This window comes from Lissotriton helveticus, chromosome 11, assembly GCF_964261635.1.
Source record: "Lissotriton helveticus chromosome 11, aLisHel1.1, whole genome shotgun sequence".
Taxonomy (NCBI): Eukaryota; Metazoa; Chordata; class Amphibia; order Caudata; family Salamandridae; genus Lissotriton; species Lissotriton helveticus.
Window position 1 is genome coordinate 171,369,805 of NC_136072.1, and position 22,081 is coordinate 171,391,885.

Sequence of the window (22,081 nt, forward strand, 5' to 3'; positions counted from 1 at the left end):
CAGGCCCCATGAATATCAGTGGCCTCAAGTTAGGTTACCGCTGGTGGGTCCTTCTGTTGAACTGTTGGTTCCCTTCAAATCATTAACCCAGGCCTGTACCAACTTCCTCTCAACCAGCAAAACAATCCCCCACCCCACACTCAAATTCAGGAAATTCAGAAGCTATTCCAGTGGGGTAGCCATTATACAATGTCAGCCTTCCCAACCATTGGTAAAGTCCTTTCGGAATTGTGGATGTGGCACTGGCAAACGCCACACAGATCAGCTCAATCAGTTCAACAGTCCTCCAGTTTCTCCCCCCTCTGCTGCAACTGGTGCCAAGCCGGTTTGGTTTATCCTCAGCTGCTCATGTCAGACTGGTGGAAGGCAGGATTCAACATTTCCTTCCTGCCTGGAAATCCATTAAGGCTGACAAATGTTTTTTTGCAGTTTTCAAAGGGGCTGTGCCATACCCTTTATTTACTCCCCATTCGATCTTCCTCCCATGCTAGAACACATTTCAGAGGAGCATTGATAATCCTTATGCCGGAGACAAATATTTTACTCTCTTAAGGGAGCCTTCGAACAGGTACTGTTATCGGAGAATGGTGTGGGATGCTGTTCATGCTGCTTCCATGACCCGAAAAAGGACATACTTAAGGCCTGTTATGACCTCCAACCTTTGAATGCCTTTCTGAAGGACAAATTAAAAATGCTCACACTGGCTTAGATCCTCCCTGCTCTGGACCCAGAAGACTGAATAGTGTCCTTGGACTTGCAGACACAAATTTCCATATATTGTATTTTCATATAATGCAGACTTTACCTGCGGTTCAACGTAGGCCAGAAACACTCTCTTTGATGTGCTTTCCTTTGGCCTTATTCCTCCTCTCTGGTGTTCACAAAAGTGATGCAGTAGTCACAGCCTATCTTCCGTGGTTGGAGAAAGAGTAGAATCTCAGGTTTCAGTGGCTTCAGCTTCAGGGCTGCTTCTCGGACTCCATTCATATCTCACAGGAGGATATTAATTGGTAGCAGTCAGACTCCAGCTTACCATGTGGCATACCACTGTTCTTTTTCCACTAAGACTTCACAGTTTTGATAGACTCCTCACTGCTGAGGTGGGAGAGAGGGTCCGCCAAGGTTAGGTAGGGATAACATGGCTCTATTATCTGTCAGAGATCTAGTTCCACAGCAACCTTTAGAGCTTCAAATGATTCATCTAGCCTTGAAAGCCTTTCTGCCATCTACAAACGAGAGGTTTGTGGAGGTATCATGTCATCATAACCCCCAACTATTTCAAGGATATAATTGCAACACCCTGGAACCATGACTCGGACAGTGTAGTGGGGCGCCTGGCCCGCTTTAATTCTTTAATTAAACCACCATTGATCATCTGCCCCCCCCCCTGAAATAATGCCCTAGTTCAGCTAGACGCCCTCAGACAGCATGGTTTTCCCCCAACCTTCGGACAGAAAAGAGTTGCTGCAAAAAACTGGAACGACACTGGCGCCTCTCACATGACGCACAGGATAAATAAAGATACAAAACTGCCTTGGCTCAATATCATAAAAATATTAAAAAACGCTTGCAAAGCCCATATTGCGCTGCAACTTGAACAGGCAGGGAATGCCCCCAGAACCCTCTACAAGATCTTAAAATCCTTCACTAATCCGAAGGCATGCAACAACGAAGAAACTCCCTCACAAGCCCTATGTGACAAACTAGCAACTCATTTCACTCCGAAAATTGAATTGATCTACAATAAAATTACTTCAGCCGGAAGCTCTCAGCTAGATACCACAGTAGAACACCATGCGGCCACATGTAACGTGCAGATGTTAGATAATTTTCCTGCATTTACGCCCAGGGATGTAGAGTCACTACTAAATACAGTAAAATCGAGCTCTCGCTAGTTATTATCCCAGCTCAGACCACCTCACTGTTCTCCAAACATTTTGCGGCCCAATTTGCTCTATCCTCAATTGCTCAATGAAAGAGGGTCTTCTCCCTCCTGAATGGAAGGCGGCGCAAATAATCCCCATCCGCAAAAATCTTAAGGCCCCCATGGATGTTTTATCAAACTATCGTCCTATTTCACTGCTGCCTCTCCTGAGCAAGATATTAGAACAACACATCCAGAAACATCTGTCTGACTTCGTCGAAGTTTCGAACTGCCTCGATCCATCCCAGTCGCGCTTCCGTCCCAGGCACAGGACAAAGTCAGCTGCGATTGCTGTCCCCGAGAACATTAGAATGTCCCTAGACAATGGACAAGCAGTGCTTCTTGAACTGCTTGATCTGTTGGCGGCCTTTGCCACAATTTCTCACGAGATTCTGCTCAGAAAAATTGGCCTCCAAGGGGTCGCCTTACCATGGATGTAAAGTTTTCTCTCTAATAGAACTCAGACTATAAACCTAGGCCCTTTCCGCTCAAAGACTACAAGACTGACCAAGGGAGTACCTCAGGAAACCTGTCTTAGTCGCACCTTATTCAACATATATGTTGCTTCCTTAGCAGGATTACTTAGGAATTTAGGCTTCATTCCAATTTCGTATGCTGACGGCACTCAGCTCCTACTTTCCTTCGATAAAAACAATCCAAATGCCCAGTCTACCTTTTCAGAGGGCATGACGGCTATTGCTGGCTGGATGAGGAACAACATACTCCAGCTCAATGTGGGGAAAACCAAGGTCATGCTGTTTGGAGATGCATTGGTGAGGTGGTCCCCAGGGTGGTGGCCAGAGGAAATAGGCACCGCTCTGACTCCCAAACTGGTGGTCTAAAACCTGGTAGTCTGCCTGGATCAGAAACTGATAATGAGGGAGCACGCCGCAATCACGGTCAGCGCATGCTTCCACGTGTTAAGTCTCCTTCGTAGGGTATTCCCCTTCCTTCAACCACTCGAAAAACTCCCATCCAGGCACTAGTGCTAACCCGCCTGGACTATTGCAATGCTCTGCGGATTTCAGCTAATGAAGCTTCATTAAAAAAGATTGCAAATAGTCCAGAACACCGCAGCTCGCCTGGCCTCCAATGCTCCTCCCCGAACTGCCTTCCTCCCTCTTTTCCAACAACTGCATTGGCTTCCGGTGCGCAAGCGGATCAGATTTAAGATCTGTTGCATTGCGCACGAATCCCTGAATGGCAAAGGCCCCAGCGACCTGGCAGATAAATTTACTAAATATCTGCCACCCAGTTCTCTTCGGTCAGGGTCCAAATCGCCTCTCCGTACTCCACGTTACAAAAAATCGCGCCTAGGTGGTAAAGCTTTCTTCCACCTAGCCCTGTTTTACTGGAACCAACTCCCTATCCATCTGTGACAATGTCCAGATCACTTAGAGCTCAGAAGGCTCCTCAAAACTACATTGTTCCAATCTGTTTCTCTTCTGTGGCAGGCTATAGCAATTCCATAGCTCAGAGATACCCCTTGGGGGGTGATTCAGGCGCTTTATAAATCAATCAGATCCCATGTGGTACTGTAACACTCGGGCTAGTGTTTGGTTCTGTGCAGGAGGCCCTCCATCTATGGAAGGGGCTTGAAAAGCAAAGCATCCTTCTAGTAATTAACCATCTGGAAGGGCTGCTGATTCCCAGAGTAGATGAGCTTAGCAGACCTAGGCTGCTGAATCAGGAGTGGCATTGTCACCCCAAGATGGCAAAGGGGCATCTTTAATCAATGGGGTATACTGTGTGTAGAAATATTCTGCACCGATGAGAATATGCAATATCAAAACTACTCTGTGCTTGAGTTCCCGCCATGGAAACCGCTAAGAGAAGCTTTCTGGCAGCAATGAGCCACAAGTCTCCTTTATACGTTCTGGCCATTGCCTTTCTTGCCTCAAGTTCTAAGGAACGTCCAGAAACACCAGGCCCAAGTCATGTTGATAGACCCAAACTGGATCAATAGAGTATGGTACCTGTAGCTCCTGACAGTGAGCATTAGTCCACTTATATGACTACCACTTCGGAGGACCGCTTGTCTTAGCATCGTATCATTATTTTGTATTCCTCATTGCGATACCCCTACTATGACATGTTTGTCCAGAAGTGGGTGCTTTGCTCACTGTGCCGCTGAAACCATGCTGCACCATACTGACATGGTCCAAATAGGCAGAAACCAGTCTCCAGTTGCTTGTGTTCCAATTCAGATGAGGACCTGACCTGACAGTTCAGGGTCATCTGTTCCTATTGGAGCTCAAACAATGATGATTTGCATATGACTGGGTCCTGTCTGACGTGGCATGCTGGTCAAAGAACCATGGATTGGGATGCATCCCAAGTAATAACTGGTGGTGTAGACTAATTCAGATATTACTCAGAGAAACAGATGAGGGTCCTGCCCCCAAGTCTCAACAACCCACACCTCCATGTTTTATACTCATACGGAGCACTCCAAATAAACGAATCGACTAGGAAATTACAAAAAGTCCTAAAACATTTATTACAATGTATTCATTATTGTTTATGCACACAAACACATTGTAATATTTAGAGATCACTCATGATGTTACAAGTATAGTATAGGGAGAAGGCTTTGAACCATTGTGCCGATATGATAGATTCAGCCACAATGTAGCAGCAATGTACCACGCTTATTACATTTTAGCAAAGTTTAAACAGATCAGACAGACAATTGAAGACGGAATAAATCAAAATTGGTCTTTTCCTATGTAGGGTCTGATCAGAATACAAGCCAACACGTGTTTCATCTACTAGAATTCCTCAGGGCTTATTACGGTACATAACATGTTCATCATCTAAAAACTGGCAGAGAAGCAACCGATGTGCAAAGTATTCACAAATAATTCCTGTATATATGATGGTCCCTTATTTCCAATAAATATATCAAAAACATAACTACTTCTTCCCATTTTGATTTTCTGCACTGGCACAGGTGCTAGCTCGGAAGTGTCACAGATGTCCAGATCAAGACCGGACTTGTTTCAAGTAAGTCGGTTTACTTGAAACATGTCCGGCTGTTGATCCTAACATTGGTACATCACTGCTACATTGTGGCTGAAACTATCTTATCGGCACAATGGTGCAATGTCTTCTCTCTGTACTATACTTGTAACATCATCGAACTCTATATTTTAAATTTTGTTTTGTATATAATTGATAATAAAACATTGTAATACATTTTGTAGTTCTTTTTGTATTTTCCTAGTCTATTTTGTTTATTTGGAGTGCTTCGGTTGAGTATAAAACATTATTTTCGGTAATTACCACTAGAATTGACTGATACCGGCCACACGCTGTGGATGGGATTTGATTGTACGGGGTTGATTTTTACACATGCTGCAATTTGTAACAGTTAACCTACACCTCCATGCGTGGAGATTGAGTAGAGGCAGCTGATTGCATTTGATCTGCCGGCCACAGTATTCTGCGTTATCTTTGCAGCCTGACGCCTTCAAGGGAAGTCCATCTACTTAGAGTTACAGGGTGAAGTTGCTGGCCTGGTTTGGTGCTCGCAACACCATCCCTCTGTAGGCCAAATATTTGGATGTGGTGGGGTTTTATCTTTTTGCCCAGCAAGGCCTTGCAGTGTGCACAATTAAGGGTTATCTGTCAGCCCTTTAGGCCTTTTTGTGATTACCTTATCAACCACCTCTGTTTAAGTCATTTTATCAAAGGTCTGCCTTAGTTTCCGCCAACTGTTTGCCATGCTGCAATGGTACTTGAAGTTAGTGTTACCATTTCTTATGTGCACACCTTTTGAGCCAATTCAGATTTGTTCACACGACTACTGATGTTGAAGACTGTCTCCTAATTGCCATCGCCTCTGCACGCCATGTGCAGTGAACTTTGCTTATGTCATATTCGTCCTTCGTGCTGCCATAATGACATCTTCCCGACTGCTTCTGGGCCTCTCTCTCCCCTCATCCTTTTGGAGTTATACTTGAGGAGAGCCATCTAAATATCGACTTAGGGCATTGAGTGAATATCCTTCTCCTATATTTTTATGTAATTGATGCCATCTTTCCTCCCCACTTTCTGGTCCCCAACAGCTCTAATCAATCAAACTCCCTCTTTCCATTAAGGTGTTGAAACCTCTACTGTTGCAAGATGTTGAAGTGAATGACGTTTGCGTTCAGCCATTCACTTAATTTCCATATATTCAGCTGAATTGAGCCCCAATACTGGTCCCCACCCAAGCACCCCAACTCCTCTCCTGGCTCTTCACCTTACTGCTTCAGGGTGAAACCAGTTTAGGATGGTTTTGCCTTATGCGGACCTTCTTATCGCTGAGCCTTACCCCTTAGTCCTTGCTATAGTGCAGACAGCTGGCTGCTTACAATTGTTCAATTGCTGCTTTTCTCCTGCCAAAAGTTCCTCCTAATCTGGCATCCAATTGCATAACCACCTCTCACTATCTGCCCTTCTGGTACTGCTGTGGTGGGGTCTTCCTCTCTATCTTCTCAGAGTGTTCTACGCAGCGTGCTGGAGAGACGACATTGATCGGTAACAGCTTACCTCGCAAGCAAGAGTGCTAATAGGAGTTATCCTCCCCCGCCATTTCGAGTTTTAGATTAATATAAACTCTGTTCCCCTTCATAGGTGAAGGGCTCTTTGAAAGGTGCTATCCCCCCTTTTCACTTCTGAATTTATAGAAGGGGAGGGGGAGCACCCAGGGTCACAGAGGTGAGAGTCCTGAGGAAAGCCGGGGCATTGTCAATTGCCGGCTGAAACATGTCGACACCCATGCAGAGTGGAGCAGGTGGAGTCTCATTATAAGCTCCTCTACCTAGCATCCACTAATGTCTTTATATTTATGGACAGGGGACCTAATATTAAAATTGTTATAAGGATTATCTGGGACCAGCTTTTATCAAAACTTTTTCTGAGCCATTTCTCACCCTTGATTTTTCACTGACTATTCACTGTATGTTGTATTGTCTTCCCTCCCTATTGCTCAGTGTTTGGTAAACACGGAGGTGTGTTAGCAGCCCTATGATGAAGCATGACACAGCTTGCTGTGTGTGAGGGCAGTTTTTAAAGCAAGGTGCATTTCCTTTTCACTCACTCTTAGGAACCTATTATCATTAAGATAAATATTTATTTCCCTCTTCTTTTTGTGATTAAAGTCTGAGCGGGAGGTTGAAGAGGGATTTAATCCTCTCACTCCTCTGTTCTAGTGTGTTTTGTTCATCTCCATCCCCAGCATCTTAGGGGCTTTTGTTAGGAGGTGTGATTGACAACTGCTTCTCTCACCACATTCATAATTTGTAATGGATGTTTCCACCTTCATTTCACACCCTGTTCTCTGATAAAATATTTCACTGGTTTGAAAGCTTTCGTCTTCTGTAGTGTGGCCTCTGGAAAGTCCTTGAATACCTTAATTACTGTGTGCCTCCGCAATAATTGTGTTACTTAGCTCCAAAATAGTGTACCTGGGGCTGAATATCTGGAGGAGCTGAGGTTTTGTTGGACTAGCTCCCACACCCATATGTTCTATCACTTCGAATATAGGTTCCAACATGCCACAGGTTCCATACATATTTTGTGATATTTCTGCCCTTTGTTTCATAGTCCCCCCACCCCCTCCTTTTTGTGTGGAAATAATGGTATTGTTCAGTCAAGACCAATATTCAGACAAATACTGGTTTCAGGGAGACAAACATTCAAGATCTTTCTGCTGTTTTTGTAAAGTCCTGTTACGTACTTCAAGGAGAAGGGCCCTGCATTTTCATTGGCTCAATGTGTGTTTGTCAATTGTATTCCCCTGAGCCTAAGCTCTGTTTACCAAGTCAGAGATACCCTTGTTGATTCCTCTTAGTTTTGCATCAGACCCTTTCTAATGGTGCTGATTTCCAGCTTAATGTCTATGAATAAATGCTGCATCAAGCTTTTCTCTATTTCAATGCTTTTTGGGTATTGTCCTTCATGGACATTTTTGTCGTCAATCCTCTGCTCTGCTGTTTTAAAGGCCCCTCTTTCTTTTTGGAGCTCCCTGCTTTAGCAGCTCTTTTGTTGCCTTCTTGTATTACTCTTGTGACTGCATATATTCATACGTTCACGAAGGCAGTGCTCCTTGTTCTATTAGGAGAAGGTAGACACCTGTCTCAATCGCTAGGATGAGTGCAGTTAGAGAATCTGTCTACTTATTCGAGGTCTGTTTGACTATGGACCTGCCGTCTTGTTTATTATTGCTTCTGTCGTTGTTCTTCAGTTATGGGTCCCTAGAGCCAGTGGCTCTTTATTGTATTCCCATGGTTTTAGTCTGGGTGCATGAAGAGATTGCCAGTGACTGTTTCCTACCACCTTAGTGTCTTGCTTTCACAGCTTGGTTGTTGGCTGCCCTTTCAGTACAGACCTCCATTCATGTTATTCCCTCTCATGTTTTTGTGACTGCACGCCCTAAAGCCTCTGATGGGAGACAGAGGTTTCTATTTCAAATGCCTTCTTTGGCACAGGCCCAGTGGATCAGAAATGGCCTGATCATGGGAGATGAGCTTCAGCCCCCCCACCACCACCACCACCAATTAATTACCTTCTGTGTTGAACTCTGTCTGTAATTTAGCTTCTGCCCACTATTGGTTGAGCACCACTGCTCCCCAGTCTTATGGTCATTTTATTGTTTACTGTCTCACTCCTTGGTTCTGTTTTGCCCCACTGCCTCTCACAATCTCTGCTCCCCTGGGCATATTCAAGAAGAATATATGACCTTGTACTGAATCCCAGTGTTCTCCCCTGGTTACTCCACTCCAGTCTTAGAACCCCAGAATTCCTCCAATGGGTGATGCACTTTTTCCTTTACTCGCCCAATCACCCAGCACCCGTCCCATCCCAAGATAAGTCCTCCGATCTGATCTCAGCCTGTTGCCCATTATTAGTATGTGCCTCTGCTGCTGTTGCTCAAGCTCCTCGTTTCACCTGTTCGGGGAGGCACTGGGAACCTTACTTATAAGATCTTTGCATTTTGTGCACTGCATTGGGGCTCACTGATTGTGTCCATCAGACCGTGGCACCTTCCACTTGTCTGGTGTCAGAGGAGGCCCCATCTGCTGTTACAATGGTCACTACTCTCAAGCCTTACTTGCAATAGCCGCCATTACAGGGGGTTCACTTTTCACCTGTATGTCGTCTTGCAAAACCTCAAGCTCTTGATTTTCTTGGGGGTGGCACAGTCGGGCCTTGATTTTCCTATAGCTATCGTGTTATGCACTTGGTGTCTGGCACCCAAACTTGTGTGCTGACGCCAGATTAACTGCCCTGCACCCCATCTGCAGCATCTGTGGTTACCGTAGCGTATGTTTCCCCCGCAGGTCTCCTGACCAAGTCCCCTTGCTCTTAATGCTCATAGGGTGGGCACGGTGACCAGTGATCATGCATCCGAAATAGTCCTTTGAGCCTTTCAACCTCCTTAAGTCCAGAATTTCCTGTTTGTGCCTCCTCTTCTTGTAATTCCCCCTTCAGACCTGTCAAACCAGGTATACATCAAAACTGCTTCCCACTCCTGACTGTAAAAAGTTTGTCTAACTGATTATATATGACTATGCGTTTTGTCTCCATCATCACAAGCATAAAGACCTCGTCTACATCCAACAGTCTCCAAAGTTCTTTTGGAAGAGGTGGAGATGTTTCTACTCTTTAGTGCCATTTTGGGATGTAACACACTATTTCTCTGTACAGAAGAAGGGACTTGAACCGAATACTTGATTGATCTCACCTACACCATGTACTTGGGTTTGCACACCAGCTGTTAGCAGACATTAAACCCTGTTATGCTCTTAAACCAAGAGGACACAAACTTTGATTTCCCCATCGAGTAGGTCCAGAGGGGGTTGTTTACATTTAGTGTCTGCAGTGGCAAAAGGTCCTCCGCGCCCTGTTTTTGGAAGAGACCTGTAGTACGCCAGCTATCCAAAATCTTAATTGTTGTGGCAACATAATCCTTAACATTAAAGGGCAAGTAAACCATGTGTTTCTTGTTTACGTGGTAGAATGTACTTTATCTTCTTATTGCCGTGTAAATGTATTATGTTTATACTTCTTCCTTTTTATTTCTTCCCAAGTTTAGTTTTTTTTTTAATTGCTGTATCATCCGTTCAGTGCGAATGCATGCTTTTTCTTAAGACAGGCCTCGTATTGTGTTTTTAAAACTTTATTCATAAATTGATGTCTTGGTTTATTCACATCCTTTGTTTTTAGTTTCCCCAGTTTTAAGGGATGAAGGTGATATATGAAATGTTTACAATTCTCTTGCTAAGGTCTAAGCCACTCCTGCAGTAAGCAAGTTACCCAGATATGTCGCTAATCATACTTGCTCACCACAGATCCCTGTATATATATGAAATCAGCGCATTCAGGTGTTGTATGCTGCATTTAAAATGTTTCATGTTGCCAACTGGTTTGGCCAAATGGCCTGTGTGCGCTGGCAAATAGTCAGGGTTGCTGGAAATTGCTGAAAATTTGCAGCACTAGCTTTCCTATCAATGATCATGCACATCTGTGAGATTTGTAGCACTCATGAGTGTGGACATTGTGTCACAAGTTCGCCTTTAATTTCATTTGTTCGGTTTTCTCATCTGTATTTTAACTTTCCGACAGGTGGTCAAGAAGAATATGTTTTGTCTTATGAACCCGTCAATCAACAAGAAGGTATGTAAAATCAATAGCACAAATGTGGTTTTTTTCTTAATTGTAAAAGTATGAAAAATGCTTGTTATTTCTGTATGATTTGAATGGTTATTGAACACAAGTATAAATAAAGTGCATCTAGGGAAATACACTATTTCCCACATACAGTATCACACTTGAACTCCTCCATTAGAAAGTGTGTATGAACCAGAGAATGAGAGTACCAGATGAGAGCGTTTTCAAAAATAAGTTGATGAGATCTTAAGGAGCTCTGTTTACAAACTGACAGAAAACGAGTGAATACATGTGTTGCGTTGTGCATCTGTGTCATCTGTGTTTATTTTTTAAATCAGTTGGTCCTGGGATGTAACTATAGTGTGGTATTCATTGGGGTTCATATGGGGTAACCTACCTGACACACAGCTGGGCGATGTACAAGCTGATGGCAGAAAGAACAAGTCAGGATCATTAATATTTGAGACATCATTCTTAGAAATGGGACCAGGCATGGGAAAGAAGCTTACTTATGGGAGTTGAATTAGGTGCTCCTTGGTGCACATTAAGTCTATTGGTATTTATTGGTAAATTAAGCTTTCCAACAGAAGAACAATAGTTACTTACCTGTAATCTGTGGTTCTCCAGTATTGGTGTCTTTCATAGATTCACATGCCTGAATCATTCCCCGTCGTCGGAGTAGGAGTCCCACGGTATATAAAAAAGCAATAAAATGCCTGTAATAACCAAAAAACCTTGGTAATAACCAACCAGGAAGTAAAGTAGCCCTAGCTACAGGAGCAAAAAGCTCCCACACTCATGACTATTCTAGTCATTATGTTAGACCAAACTGCAGCCAATCAGGCGACAGCACCCACCAGAATGTTCTCCCCAGAGGCTCAGGCTCTCAGATTTTCTCGCACAGGAGTGGAACAAACATAATGTTGCCTGAGGGAGCCTCTGGGGGGAGGTGGGCGGGTTGCATGTGAATCTATGAAAGACACCAATACTGGAGAACCACAGATTACAGGTAAGTAACTATTGTTCTTCTCCAGTATTTGGGGTGTCTTTCATAGATTCACATGCCTGAATCAGAATAGATAGCAGTACCCAAGAATCAATGCTCATAGACGCTAACAGTAAATAATATACATGCACAATGGTAAAATGCAAAGAAACATGGTAAAGCGTCTATAAAGAGCATAGAGGAGGCGGGAGAACAGAGGCTCACCTTATTGGAAAAGATTGCGAAGAACTGCTCTTCCCACCGAAGCATCTGCATCACTAGCTGAGTCCAAACAGTAGTGTCTCGTGAACGTGTGCCTGCTGGACCACTTTGCAGCTCTACAGATGTGTAGAAGAGGCACCCCAGCAAACAGGGCAGTGGAAGAGGAAACTGCCCTTGTAGAATGCGCTCTTGGTAAGGCCTGTAATGGTCTTCCTGCCTGTTGATGACAGAGTGCGATTGCCGACGAGACCCATCTAGCGATAGTCTGTTTGGACACTGCGCAGCCTTGGCGCAGTCTGCCATAGGCCACAAACAACTGATCTGTCTTGCGTAATGTTGATGTCCTTGAAAGGTAAAACTTAAGGCACCTCTTGATGTCCAAAGAGTGCAAGGCTCGTTCAGCCGGTGTTTGTGGATTTGGAAAAAATGTTTTGAGGATTATAGGTTCATTCAAATGAAAGTCTGAAGGGACCTTGGGCATGTACCTTGGGTTGGTATGCAGTGTCACCGAATCAGAGGTAAATTGCATAAAAGGTGATTTAGACGTGAAAGCCTGAATGTCACTGACCCTTCTTGTGGATGTTAAAGCCAATAATAAGGAGACTTTCCAAGTGATGAATTTCAGGTCAACTCTATGTATCGGCTCAAAGGGGTGACGCATGAGTTGGGTTAGGACCACATTCAAATGCCAAGCTGGCGGCGGTCGTCGAATAGGTGGAAACATGCGAAATAGACCCTTGAAAAATTGCTGGATTATTCTTGATGAAAATAGCGAGTTCGATCCGTCCTGACGGAAACGAGAAGTAGCTGCCAGGAACACCTTTAGGGTTGAATGCGCTAAACCTGATCTCGCTAGATGCAGGAAGAAAGGTAGTATTTGCTCTGGTCTAGCGCGCAAAGGATGTAGATCCACAGTTTGGCACCAGGCACAAAAACGCTTCCACTTAAGTTTGTAGGTCTTGATGGTCGATGGTGCTCTGGCGTTAGCCAATACCTCTTGACAATCCTGAGGAATGCTAAGTGGGCGAATTCATTGTGTTGAGGAGCCAAGCTGACAATTTCAGCGAAGCTGGGTCCGGATGGTACACTTTGCCTTCCTGAACTGTGAGGAGATTCGGTATTCGAGGCAGTTGTATTGGTTCGCACTCCGAGAGGAGGAGAAGCTCGGTGAACCAATACTGCCGGTGCCACCTCGGAGCAATCAGGATTAGACGACATGGTTGGCTCTTCATCTTCCTGATGACCCTGGGAATCAACGGAATTGGCGGAAAGGCGTATGCAAATATTCGACACCAATTCATCGAAAGGGCATCCCCGCACGAGTCCTTGTGGGGAATCCAGCTTGCAAAGTGTTGGCATTTCCGGTTCTGGGCTGTTGCAAATAAATCCAGGTTGGGATGACCCCATTCTTGGAAGACCTGATCCAGGGAAGGTTGATGCAATTCCCATTCGTGAGTGCTCCCTGCGGACCTGCTGAGCGAATCCGCAAGGACATTGGCAACCCCTGGAACATGGATCGCTGACAGGATGATGTTGTGATCCAGGGCCCAATGCCAAATCTCCTGCGCCTGATGGGACAACCGGGCCGATCTTGTGCCCCCCTGTTTGTTCAGGTAATGCATGCTTGTTGTGTTGTCCGTACGTATCAACACTGTAGAGCCCTCCAAGATCATCTGAAAGGACTTCAGAGCGAGGAAAATGGCTCTTAGTTCCAGTAGATTTATGTGCCACTTCCTTTGCTGGATGTTCCATTTGCCACTGACTGTCATTCCCTGGAGGTGGGCGCCCCAGCCTTCCAGGGAAGCATCCGTGGTCACGATGAATCTGGGCCCTTCTGTCAGGAATGAGCATCCCACTTGTAGGTTGCGATCTTGCCCCCACCACTGGATAGACTTTTTCATCCGAGGAGTTAAGATGACGACGTCCTCGAAGAAACCTGTGATTTGCACCCACTGACGACTGAGCTCCTCCTGCAAAGGTCTCATGTGCAGGCGACAGTTGGGGGTGAGAGGGATACATGACGAGAGCATCCCGAGGAAAGACTTGAATTTGCGAACAGAAACGCACCTTTTTCCCAGCAGAGATGAGGACATTTTGCGAATCTTCACTTGCCTTTCTTTTGATATGAACACCTGGGCGAGTCTTGTGTCCAGCGTGGCTCCCAGGAAAGACTTTTTCTGAGATGGAGAGAGGTGGGACTTTTTGAAGTTCACTGAAAACCCCAGGCTCTGGAGTAGTGAAAGACATCTCTGAACGTGAGTTCTTGCAAGGTCGATGGAACTGGCCTTGATAAGGCAGTCGTCCAAATATGGATAAATTTGAACTCCCTCTAGCCTCAGTCGAGCAGCCACCGGGGCTAACATCTTTGTGAAAACCCTGGGGGCCGAACGTAGACCAAAGGGGAGTACCTTGAACTGAAAGTCCCTGCCAGCCACTCTGAACCGCAAGAACTTCCGATGCCTGGGAAAAATGGGCACGTGGAAGTATGCGTCCTGAAGGTCGAGTGTTGCCATGTGATCTCCAACTGAGAGAAACTGGAGGATTTCCTGAAGCGTCAGCATTCTGATAGATAATTTTTTGAGGTACTTGTTGAGGGCACGCAGGTCGAGTATGGGGCGCCATTCCCCCGACTTCTTGCGGATCAGGAAAAACCTTGAATAAAAACCTGTTCCCTTCTGATGTTGAGGTACCCTTTCTATTGCTCCTTTCCGAATCATAGAGTGAATTTGGGAAAACAATTCCTTGAGGTGGGCTGGGGGTGGTCCTCTTGGGGGAGAATTTGGAGGGGCTTTGACGAATTCGAGAATATGACCTCTGGAAACCACGTCCAGGACCCATCTGTCTGTGGTAATCTTGGACCAATTTGAATAAAAACGGGATATTCTTCCTCCAATTTGCTTCAGGTTGGGACAAAGTGGTGGCAGGATGTGAGTCTCACTTGTTCTTATTGTCTCTTCCTCGATAAGAGGTTTTACCTCTTGGTTGTGAGTAATTATTCCTCCTCTGGCCATATGTTTGTTGTCGATATGGCTGGTATCTCTGATTGCTCTGGGTGTTATTGTAGGAGCGCTGCTGTGAATAATTTCCTCTGTTTGAGAAATTGCCTCTTCCTCTTGCGCCACGAAAGGAAGATTTTCGAAATTGAAGAGACCCTAGCGACCGTGCTGTCTCCGTGTCCTTCTTTATGGCCTGTAAGGCCTCATCCACATGTTGACCAAAGAGGAACTCTCCATCATAGGCCATGTCCAAGATCTTTGTCTGGACCTCCGATCGAAAGGATGTAGCTTTCAACCAGCCTTGCCTTCGGAGAACAGCTGCTCCTGCCAGCTGTCGAAAACCTGTGGCTGCAACATCCACTGCAGCATCAATTATCTCCGAGGAAACGCTCTCGCCCTCTAACAGGATCTTCTTCGCTTCAGACCTATCCGGTTCTGTAAGTTTCTCGATGAAAGGCGATATGTCGGACCACATCTGCCTATCATACCTTCCAAGTATTGCCAACGAATTTGCGGCTCGGACTGTGGTTGCTGCAATGGTTGACACCTTCTTCCCTATTGAGTCAAGACGTTTTCCGTCCTTATCAGGGGGAACAGAGACCTGTGCAGCTGGATTTCTGGCCCTCCTTTGTGCCGCTTGGGTAACTACAGACTCCGTTTTAGCCTGACCAATGAGGCATGCAGGTGATAAAGCAGGTGCTCTATATTTCTTATCCACCCTAGGTAGTACTGCTGGCAGAGAATTGGGTGTTTTCATTATTTTCAAACCTTCTTTCCATATGAAGTCAATTATGGGAATTGACCAACTTTGTCTTTGGGGCAAGTCTTTAAAATCATACAAGAAACATTCGTCTTGTTTAGCCTCCATAGTGATAAGGAACCTCTTAGTAGCTCTATCCATAATCTTATGAAAGCTGGCAATGTCCACCGGTGGAGACTCCGCTGAAGGTGTGGCTGCTGGAGAAGGGGTTTGAGCCTGATAATCATCAAGCTCCGACGATTCTGATTTGTCGTCTAATTCACCATCTTCCCGTTCGTCTTCTGACGAAATGTCCCCTTCCATTTGCTGGGAAGGTATAGGAGAAGTAGGTAGTGCAGGCCGAGCTTCTTCAACTGACGTTTGAGGAATAGATTGTTGAAGCCCTAAAGTTGCCGTGGATGGTCTAGGCCTCGGCGTTGAGAAACGAGATTCACCTGATTCGGAAGGTGGAAATCTGCGATAATAATCGCTCAACATATACTGGAGGTTTTGAAACAATTCTGTAGGCATTTGCATGCCCGGTGTAGACCCAGTCTGCCGACTAGTGTGTTCTTGTAATTGCTCTCCTTCCTCTTCCTCTTGATCTAGGTCCTGTACTTTAATGAGCAAGTCTGAAGGGCTCCTTGCGGCATGGAAATTATCATCCTCGTAGGATTCTTCCTCTTCAGAATCCAACAATTTCTCTGGAAGTTTCAGTGGAGACAAAGTTGTGGAAGTGGAACCACGTTTTTGTAGGAGTGAAGCAGTGGTCGCCGGTGATGGCAAAGATATTGAGGATGCTCCTGCAGACCATACTTGCATTGTCATACACGTTGACAGTGGAGGCGTCGACGGAACCACCGGTGAGGATGACAAGCCTGCATCCCCTTGCACCGTGAGATCCTTCGTCGACGGTGCGCCCGTCGACGGTACTGGCTGCATGGACGATGAAGTCGTCAACAGGGATGTTTTCTTCTTCGTCGACGAGGAGGTCGTCGACGGATGTATCACTTTCTTCGTCAACGGTAAATTCGTCGACAAGGAGGTCGTCGACGGTAACTTCGTCGACGAGGAGGTCGTCGACGGTAACTTCGTCGACGAGGAGGTCGTCGACGGTAACTTCGTCGACGAGGTCGTCGACGGTAACTTCGTCGACGAGGACGTCGTCGACGGTAACTTCGTTGTCGACGAGGACGTCGATGGTAGCTTCGTCGACGGGGACGTCGTCGACGATGGGGTCTTCTTCGTCGACGACTGAGTAGACGTCGAAGAGCCCGTCGACGGTACCTTTCTGCTTCCCGTCGACGGTGGAGCGTCGACGATCGATGGGACTAACTTCGTCGACGAGATGGGTCTGACCTGTACATGAACCAATGTCGACGGTGAGGAGGCTGAAGACATCACCATAGATGATTTTGGTGAGGAGAAAGTCACTGTTGAGGTGGAAGAAGTGACCACATGAAGAGACGGCGACGATGAGGCTGCTCTTGAGTCTGTCCTGGTCAGAGGTGGAATATTAGGTGAAACTTTAGGACCAGGCGCTTTGGAAACTGAAGACCTTTCAGTTTTTCCTGAGGGCGTAGATGTCACAGGAGGAGACACCTTTTTGGAAGTAGTAGGCAAACCAGAATCCTGAGAGGATTGGGCCTTCTTCAAAGTTTTTGCCCTAGGAGAAGCCAAGTCTGCCTCATTTTTCCTCTTCCTTGAGGAGACAGAAGAACCTGAGGCAATGCTCCCTACCTCAGAAAGAGGGGCGTCCTTGTCCTTTATCCTCTGGAGCCACAGGAGAAGACGACCTTCTCTGTCTCTGAGGGTCTTCTGAGGGAAGGTTCTGCAGATCTTACATTCCTTTGCCTCATGATCCGGATACAGACAGTATATACATTTCTTGTGAGGATCCTCCTTAAACAGCCTCAACTTCCCACAGGAATCACAAGCCCTAAAAAGGGATTTAGAAGTAGACATTCTTTGAAGGTGTAAAAACCAACCAAAGTAAGTGAAAACTGAGCAGAGCTCAGGGAGACTCCCTTCACACGACGTGCGGTAGAAAATCTGAGAGCCTGAGCCTCTGGGGAGAACATTCTGGTGGGTGCTGTCGCCTGATTGGCTGCAGTTTGGTCTAACATAATGACTAGAATAGTCATGAGTGTGGGAGCTTTTTGCTCCTGTAGCTAGGGCTACTTTACTTCCTGGTTGGTTATTACCAAGGTTTTTTGGGTATTACAGGCATTTTATTGCTTTTTTATATACCGTGGGACTCCTACTCCGACGACGGGGAATGATTCAGGCATGTGAATCTATGAAAGACACCCCAAATACTGGAGAAGCCATGTACATACTACCCTAGCACCACACTAGACCATTTCTGTCTACAGAGTGGTTACATAGAGCTGTTTTTCCAGATGTGTGGGATGTATTATTAATTAATCCTAATTTTGTATACAATGCTAATTTAAATGCTACAGAAGAGACAGTGCTAGTGAATTGCATCCCGTCTGCGAAGAATTACGAGCAATCGCAGACTTTTTTTCCGCATGTCATGAATTTAGTCTAGGCACATTGAAAACGGGTATAACTTCTACCCTTGCTCTTTCTTACTTAAGACGACTTTCTGGACCTCACAGAATGTGTAGTAATTAAAGTGTGAATGCATTTATGCATTCAATATTTGTATAGTGCCAACCTAGATTAAAGGGAGCAGAACACCAGGACCTGACTGCTGACAGATTATTACTTCTGTTTGCCAACTTCTGTTTGATGTTGTTTAGAAGGGCCCTCTGACATGTGCAGTTAAATAACAGGATTGAATGCATGAGCACCACTGCCATCATAGCTGGCCAATTGTTTGTTATTATACTTTTGACCCAGCTGTTACCTAGTCACAACATGTGGGTCTCCTGGTCATTTACTAGCAGGATAGGAAACTGCTTGATTAGCAATTAGTTTATAACTTTGTGCGCAGGTAGTGTGCACACCTACACAAGTCATATTTGGTACGCTCCTCACCCTTGTACTTATTTGAGCCCTTCACTTGTTCCGTTCAACATGACTAAAAAACTGGCTCTTCCACCCTCATTTGTTTCTTGCAAGAGCCTTTAATTATGTTGTTGGATGCTTTGTTTATTTTACTTCTCTTTATTTGCATTTGTATTAGCTTTGTTCAGCATGAGTAGCTTATGTAGCAAGTTATGGCTTCAAGCAATGTAGGGTAGTCACCGACGGTTCGGTGCCGCTGCTCCACAGAACTTCTGTGCCTCTTGCCTGGGGAACTATGTGCACCTTTGCCTTTTTTGTACTGTCATCAGTATTGGGTCCCACTGGAACCACCTGGCAGGCATCAATCCCAATGGAGTTGGTAAATGTCATCATTAGGAAAGCTAGGAACTGAGTACAGGGCTGTATTTCAGGGAACTAGACTCTGTTCTCTGCATTAACCAGCATGTTTGCACTGGAGACCATGCAGACCCATACTGACCAGGTGCCACAATTCTCTCTTTGTCAATCTTTTGGAAGCTTTGTCGAATAAAATCCCATCATTCCTCTAAATATGAAGGTATCTCTACTTTCATGGTGGTAGCCTTGCCTCTCTCGCCGAAGCCTTCACAAGTCACTGAGCCGCTGGGGATGGGTTGCAATGTCCTCTCTGAGTTTGTAATCAGAAAATATTTGGAAAATAGGCATTGGGCTTCAAAAGGCTGTCTTTGACTCTGAAAACCTTGTAATTGTTTTGATGATGACTGCTTTCCTAATGTTCAAGGTGTACACTTCCTACGTAAAGGAGGCACACTGTCTTGAAACATGGTAGGAAGATCCATTTACCTAACGGTGTCTAACACAGGTAAGGCAATGCAATCATAGCCAGCTTTATACTGCACTTTTGGCACATGTTTGATCCATACGCCACTTTTTCCCAGATTATGCTAAGGAGATGTTTAAATGTATGATCAACCTAGGCAAGGAGGCACCTGAGATTAAGGTGGTGATGTCCAGCGATCTCATCAATACTGTTGCCAGGAACTAAATTGACCAATCTTGGTACCTGAAGGATGGCATTAGTATTCAGACCCCAATTTAGAGCCACAGAAAGTCATTGTCCTCTCTTTTATGAGAGCTTTTTGTTTCCCTCTATGGACGAAGTGCTCGATGAATTCCAAATGGGTACCGTCACTTTCAAATAACTGAGCGCCATCCAAGCTTTACAAGTGGCATCATCTCATGTACTCTAGCCAATAATGCTTTGTAGTCTTTCAAGGGCAGAGCGTTCTTTGTTCCAAAAGCCATTTCAGGAGCCCCTTGCTCTTCAGTTTCCACTCTTCAATTAAAGGTGGAGATACTTCAGTAGAAAGAACAAGCTTATTCTTCTAGTCTCAGCTGAGAAGTTCCCAGTGACTTCCATGAGTACACACACCTCTCCCAGTGCCATCTTAGGGGATCCTCCCACATCTTTTGTTGTGACGGAGACATTCTCTCCACCTCTATTACTGGATCCAGTTTGCAAATGGTGCATGGGTCCTGTCAGTGGTTTGAAATGGTTGCACTCTACAGCTTCCGCAGCCTGTCGGCATCCCGGAAACATTCATAGGTGATTGCGAAGGGTGCACATTTTAGGACAGATGGTATATGTTCTGCCCACACACAAAAAGTAGGCATGGATATAAAGAGATATTATATATATATATATATATATATATATATATATATATATATATATATATATATATATATATATATATATATACACTCTTTAAAGAAAAAGCGTGAAGAACTCTGTTGCATTTTGAACATTGTGAATTTGTATGATGTGAATAATTTCCTTACAAGGCAGAATTTCAAGATGCTAACTTCGATTTGGATCTTTGTTTTTATAGTTAGTTTTATTAAGTTTTAAAGTTTGTCAGCATTTAAAAACTTACATTACTTATAGATTACAGAATACAGTATCTGTTGACATAAAAGATATTTACAAAGAAGAATGTAATTTATACAGTATGCAAGTTTCTTGGTTACAAAATAATCTGTAGGCCTTTCAAAACACTTCTATGAAATCTCTTCCTATTCACTATAAATCAGTAGTACCATGCATCATGTTTTACATGTTTGTTTGATTTTGTGAGGCAATAGAAGCTTCCCCCTCAGGTATCTTATCTTATTCCGGTTGCATTCTCTTCCTTATTAAATGTTTTTTTCTAAATGCATGAATCCGTATTGGATTGCCGGTTGATAGCTCCACACAATCTAGCAATGGTGTAAATCACAAAATCTTTTGGTATATTTAGGCGGAGAGTTACCATTCCAAATGACTAGCAACAGAAGTTTGGCCTATCTCTCTATGGGACCTTTGGTCACTCAGGCCAGACTACTTCAGATCTAATCTCGGAATGGGTGTGTGCCTGGGTGGGACACACCCAAACAATGTAATAGCCGAAAACGTTTTATCCACAGCCTGTAGGACACCAGTCAGTGCAGGCTCTGGCAAGCTTCAATAATTAGACTTGAGTTTAATGTGTTCTGTGAAGTAACTTGATCTGAAAAAAAATCAACCTCCTGCCGTGATTTCAAACTCATTAGCATAATGCAGGGTCATCTTCCCAGTTGACCTCTTTTATTTCCAACAAGTCTCTTTCCCAATTTTCTTTACACCTCTGTAATGTGATAGGTATGTTTCTGATAGATACATCTGCCGTGTGGATTCCTCACCTTGTGAATATCCCCCTGCGTCAGCAACGTTCGGAAATTTTCTTCGTAGCACGCCGACGACGTCACAGGAGTACGACCGCGCGCGTGACTCCGTCTGACGTCACCGACTCCTTATCAGGCCCACGCCGGCGTGATGACGTCAGTTCCCTTTTTTCCGCGTCTTCGACGCTAACGGTTTTTGGGATCTTCTGCCATACTTTGTATCTTCTGTTTTTACAGTGTTGCTGTTTTTCCTTTGATTCTTCTTCTTTCATCGAGGATGTCGTCGAGGAAGACAGGCTTCAAGCAATGTGGGTCTTGCGCTCGAATGATGTCGATCACCGATCCGCATGGCGACTGCTTGTGGTGTCTTGGATCAAGCCACGACGTCAAGAACTGTCGATCTTGCTTCAAGATGAACCCTAAGGCACTAAGAGAGCGAGAGGCAAAACTTCTTCTTGCGAAAATAAAAGGTAGAGAGACTGTGAGATCTTCGAGGTCGACGTCGAGGCGCTCGAAGTCGAGACAAAGATCTCGTTCGAAGTCGAGGTCGAGGTCCAGAGCGAGATCAAGGTCCGGAGCGAAGTCGAGGTCCAGGGAGAGATCGAGATCTGGATCCAAATCGGCTTCGGGTCACGCTTCAAGCTCCTCGAAGAGGAAGCACAAGAGGAGGAAGCACAGCTCTAGACATCATTCGGGGAAGGAGTCTTCGGATTCGAAGAAGAAGTCTCGTAAACATCATAAGGACTTCGTTTCTCCTTCTCCTGCTCAATCTCTCAGATGTGCTCCGACTCCGGAACAAGAACCGGATCCAATATCTCAACATTCTTCGGAGCATGAGGAAGAGGAGGAGGTAGTTCCTCAAACTCCGACTCCGTTGG

The 22,081-nt window shown here is 45.0% G+C and overlaps 1 protein-coding gene across 14 annotated transcripts in view; it reads left to right on the top strand.

Annotated features, from left to right (window-relative positions):
* The window catches only part of DLG1 (discs large MAGUK scaffold protein 1), a 1,315,748-nt gene that overhangs the window by 1,162,423 nt on the left and 131,244 nt on the right, over positions 1-22,081 (top strand). For all 14 annotated transcript variants that reach the window (XM_078666465.1, XM_078666467.1, XM_078666469.1 and 11 more), the window contains one exon: positions 10,538-10,588. In XM_078666465.1, coding sequence (XP_078522591.1) covers positions 10,538-10,588 — 51 coding nt within the window. The remainder of the gene's footprint in view (positions 1-10,537; positions 10,589-22,081) is intronic.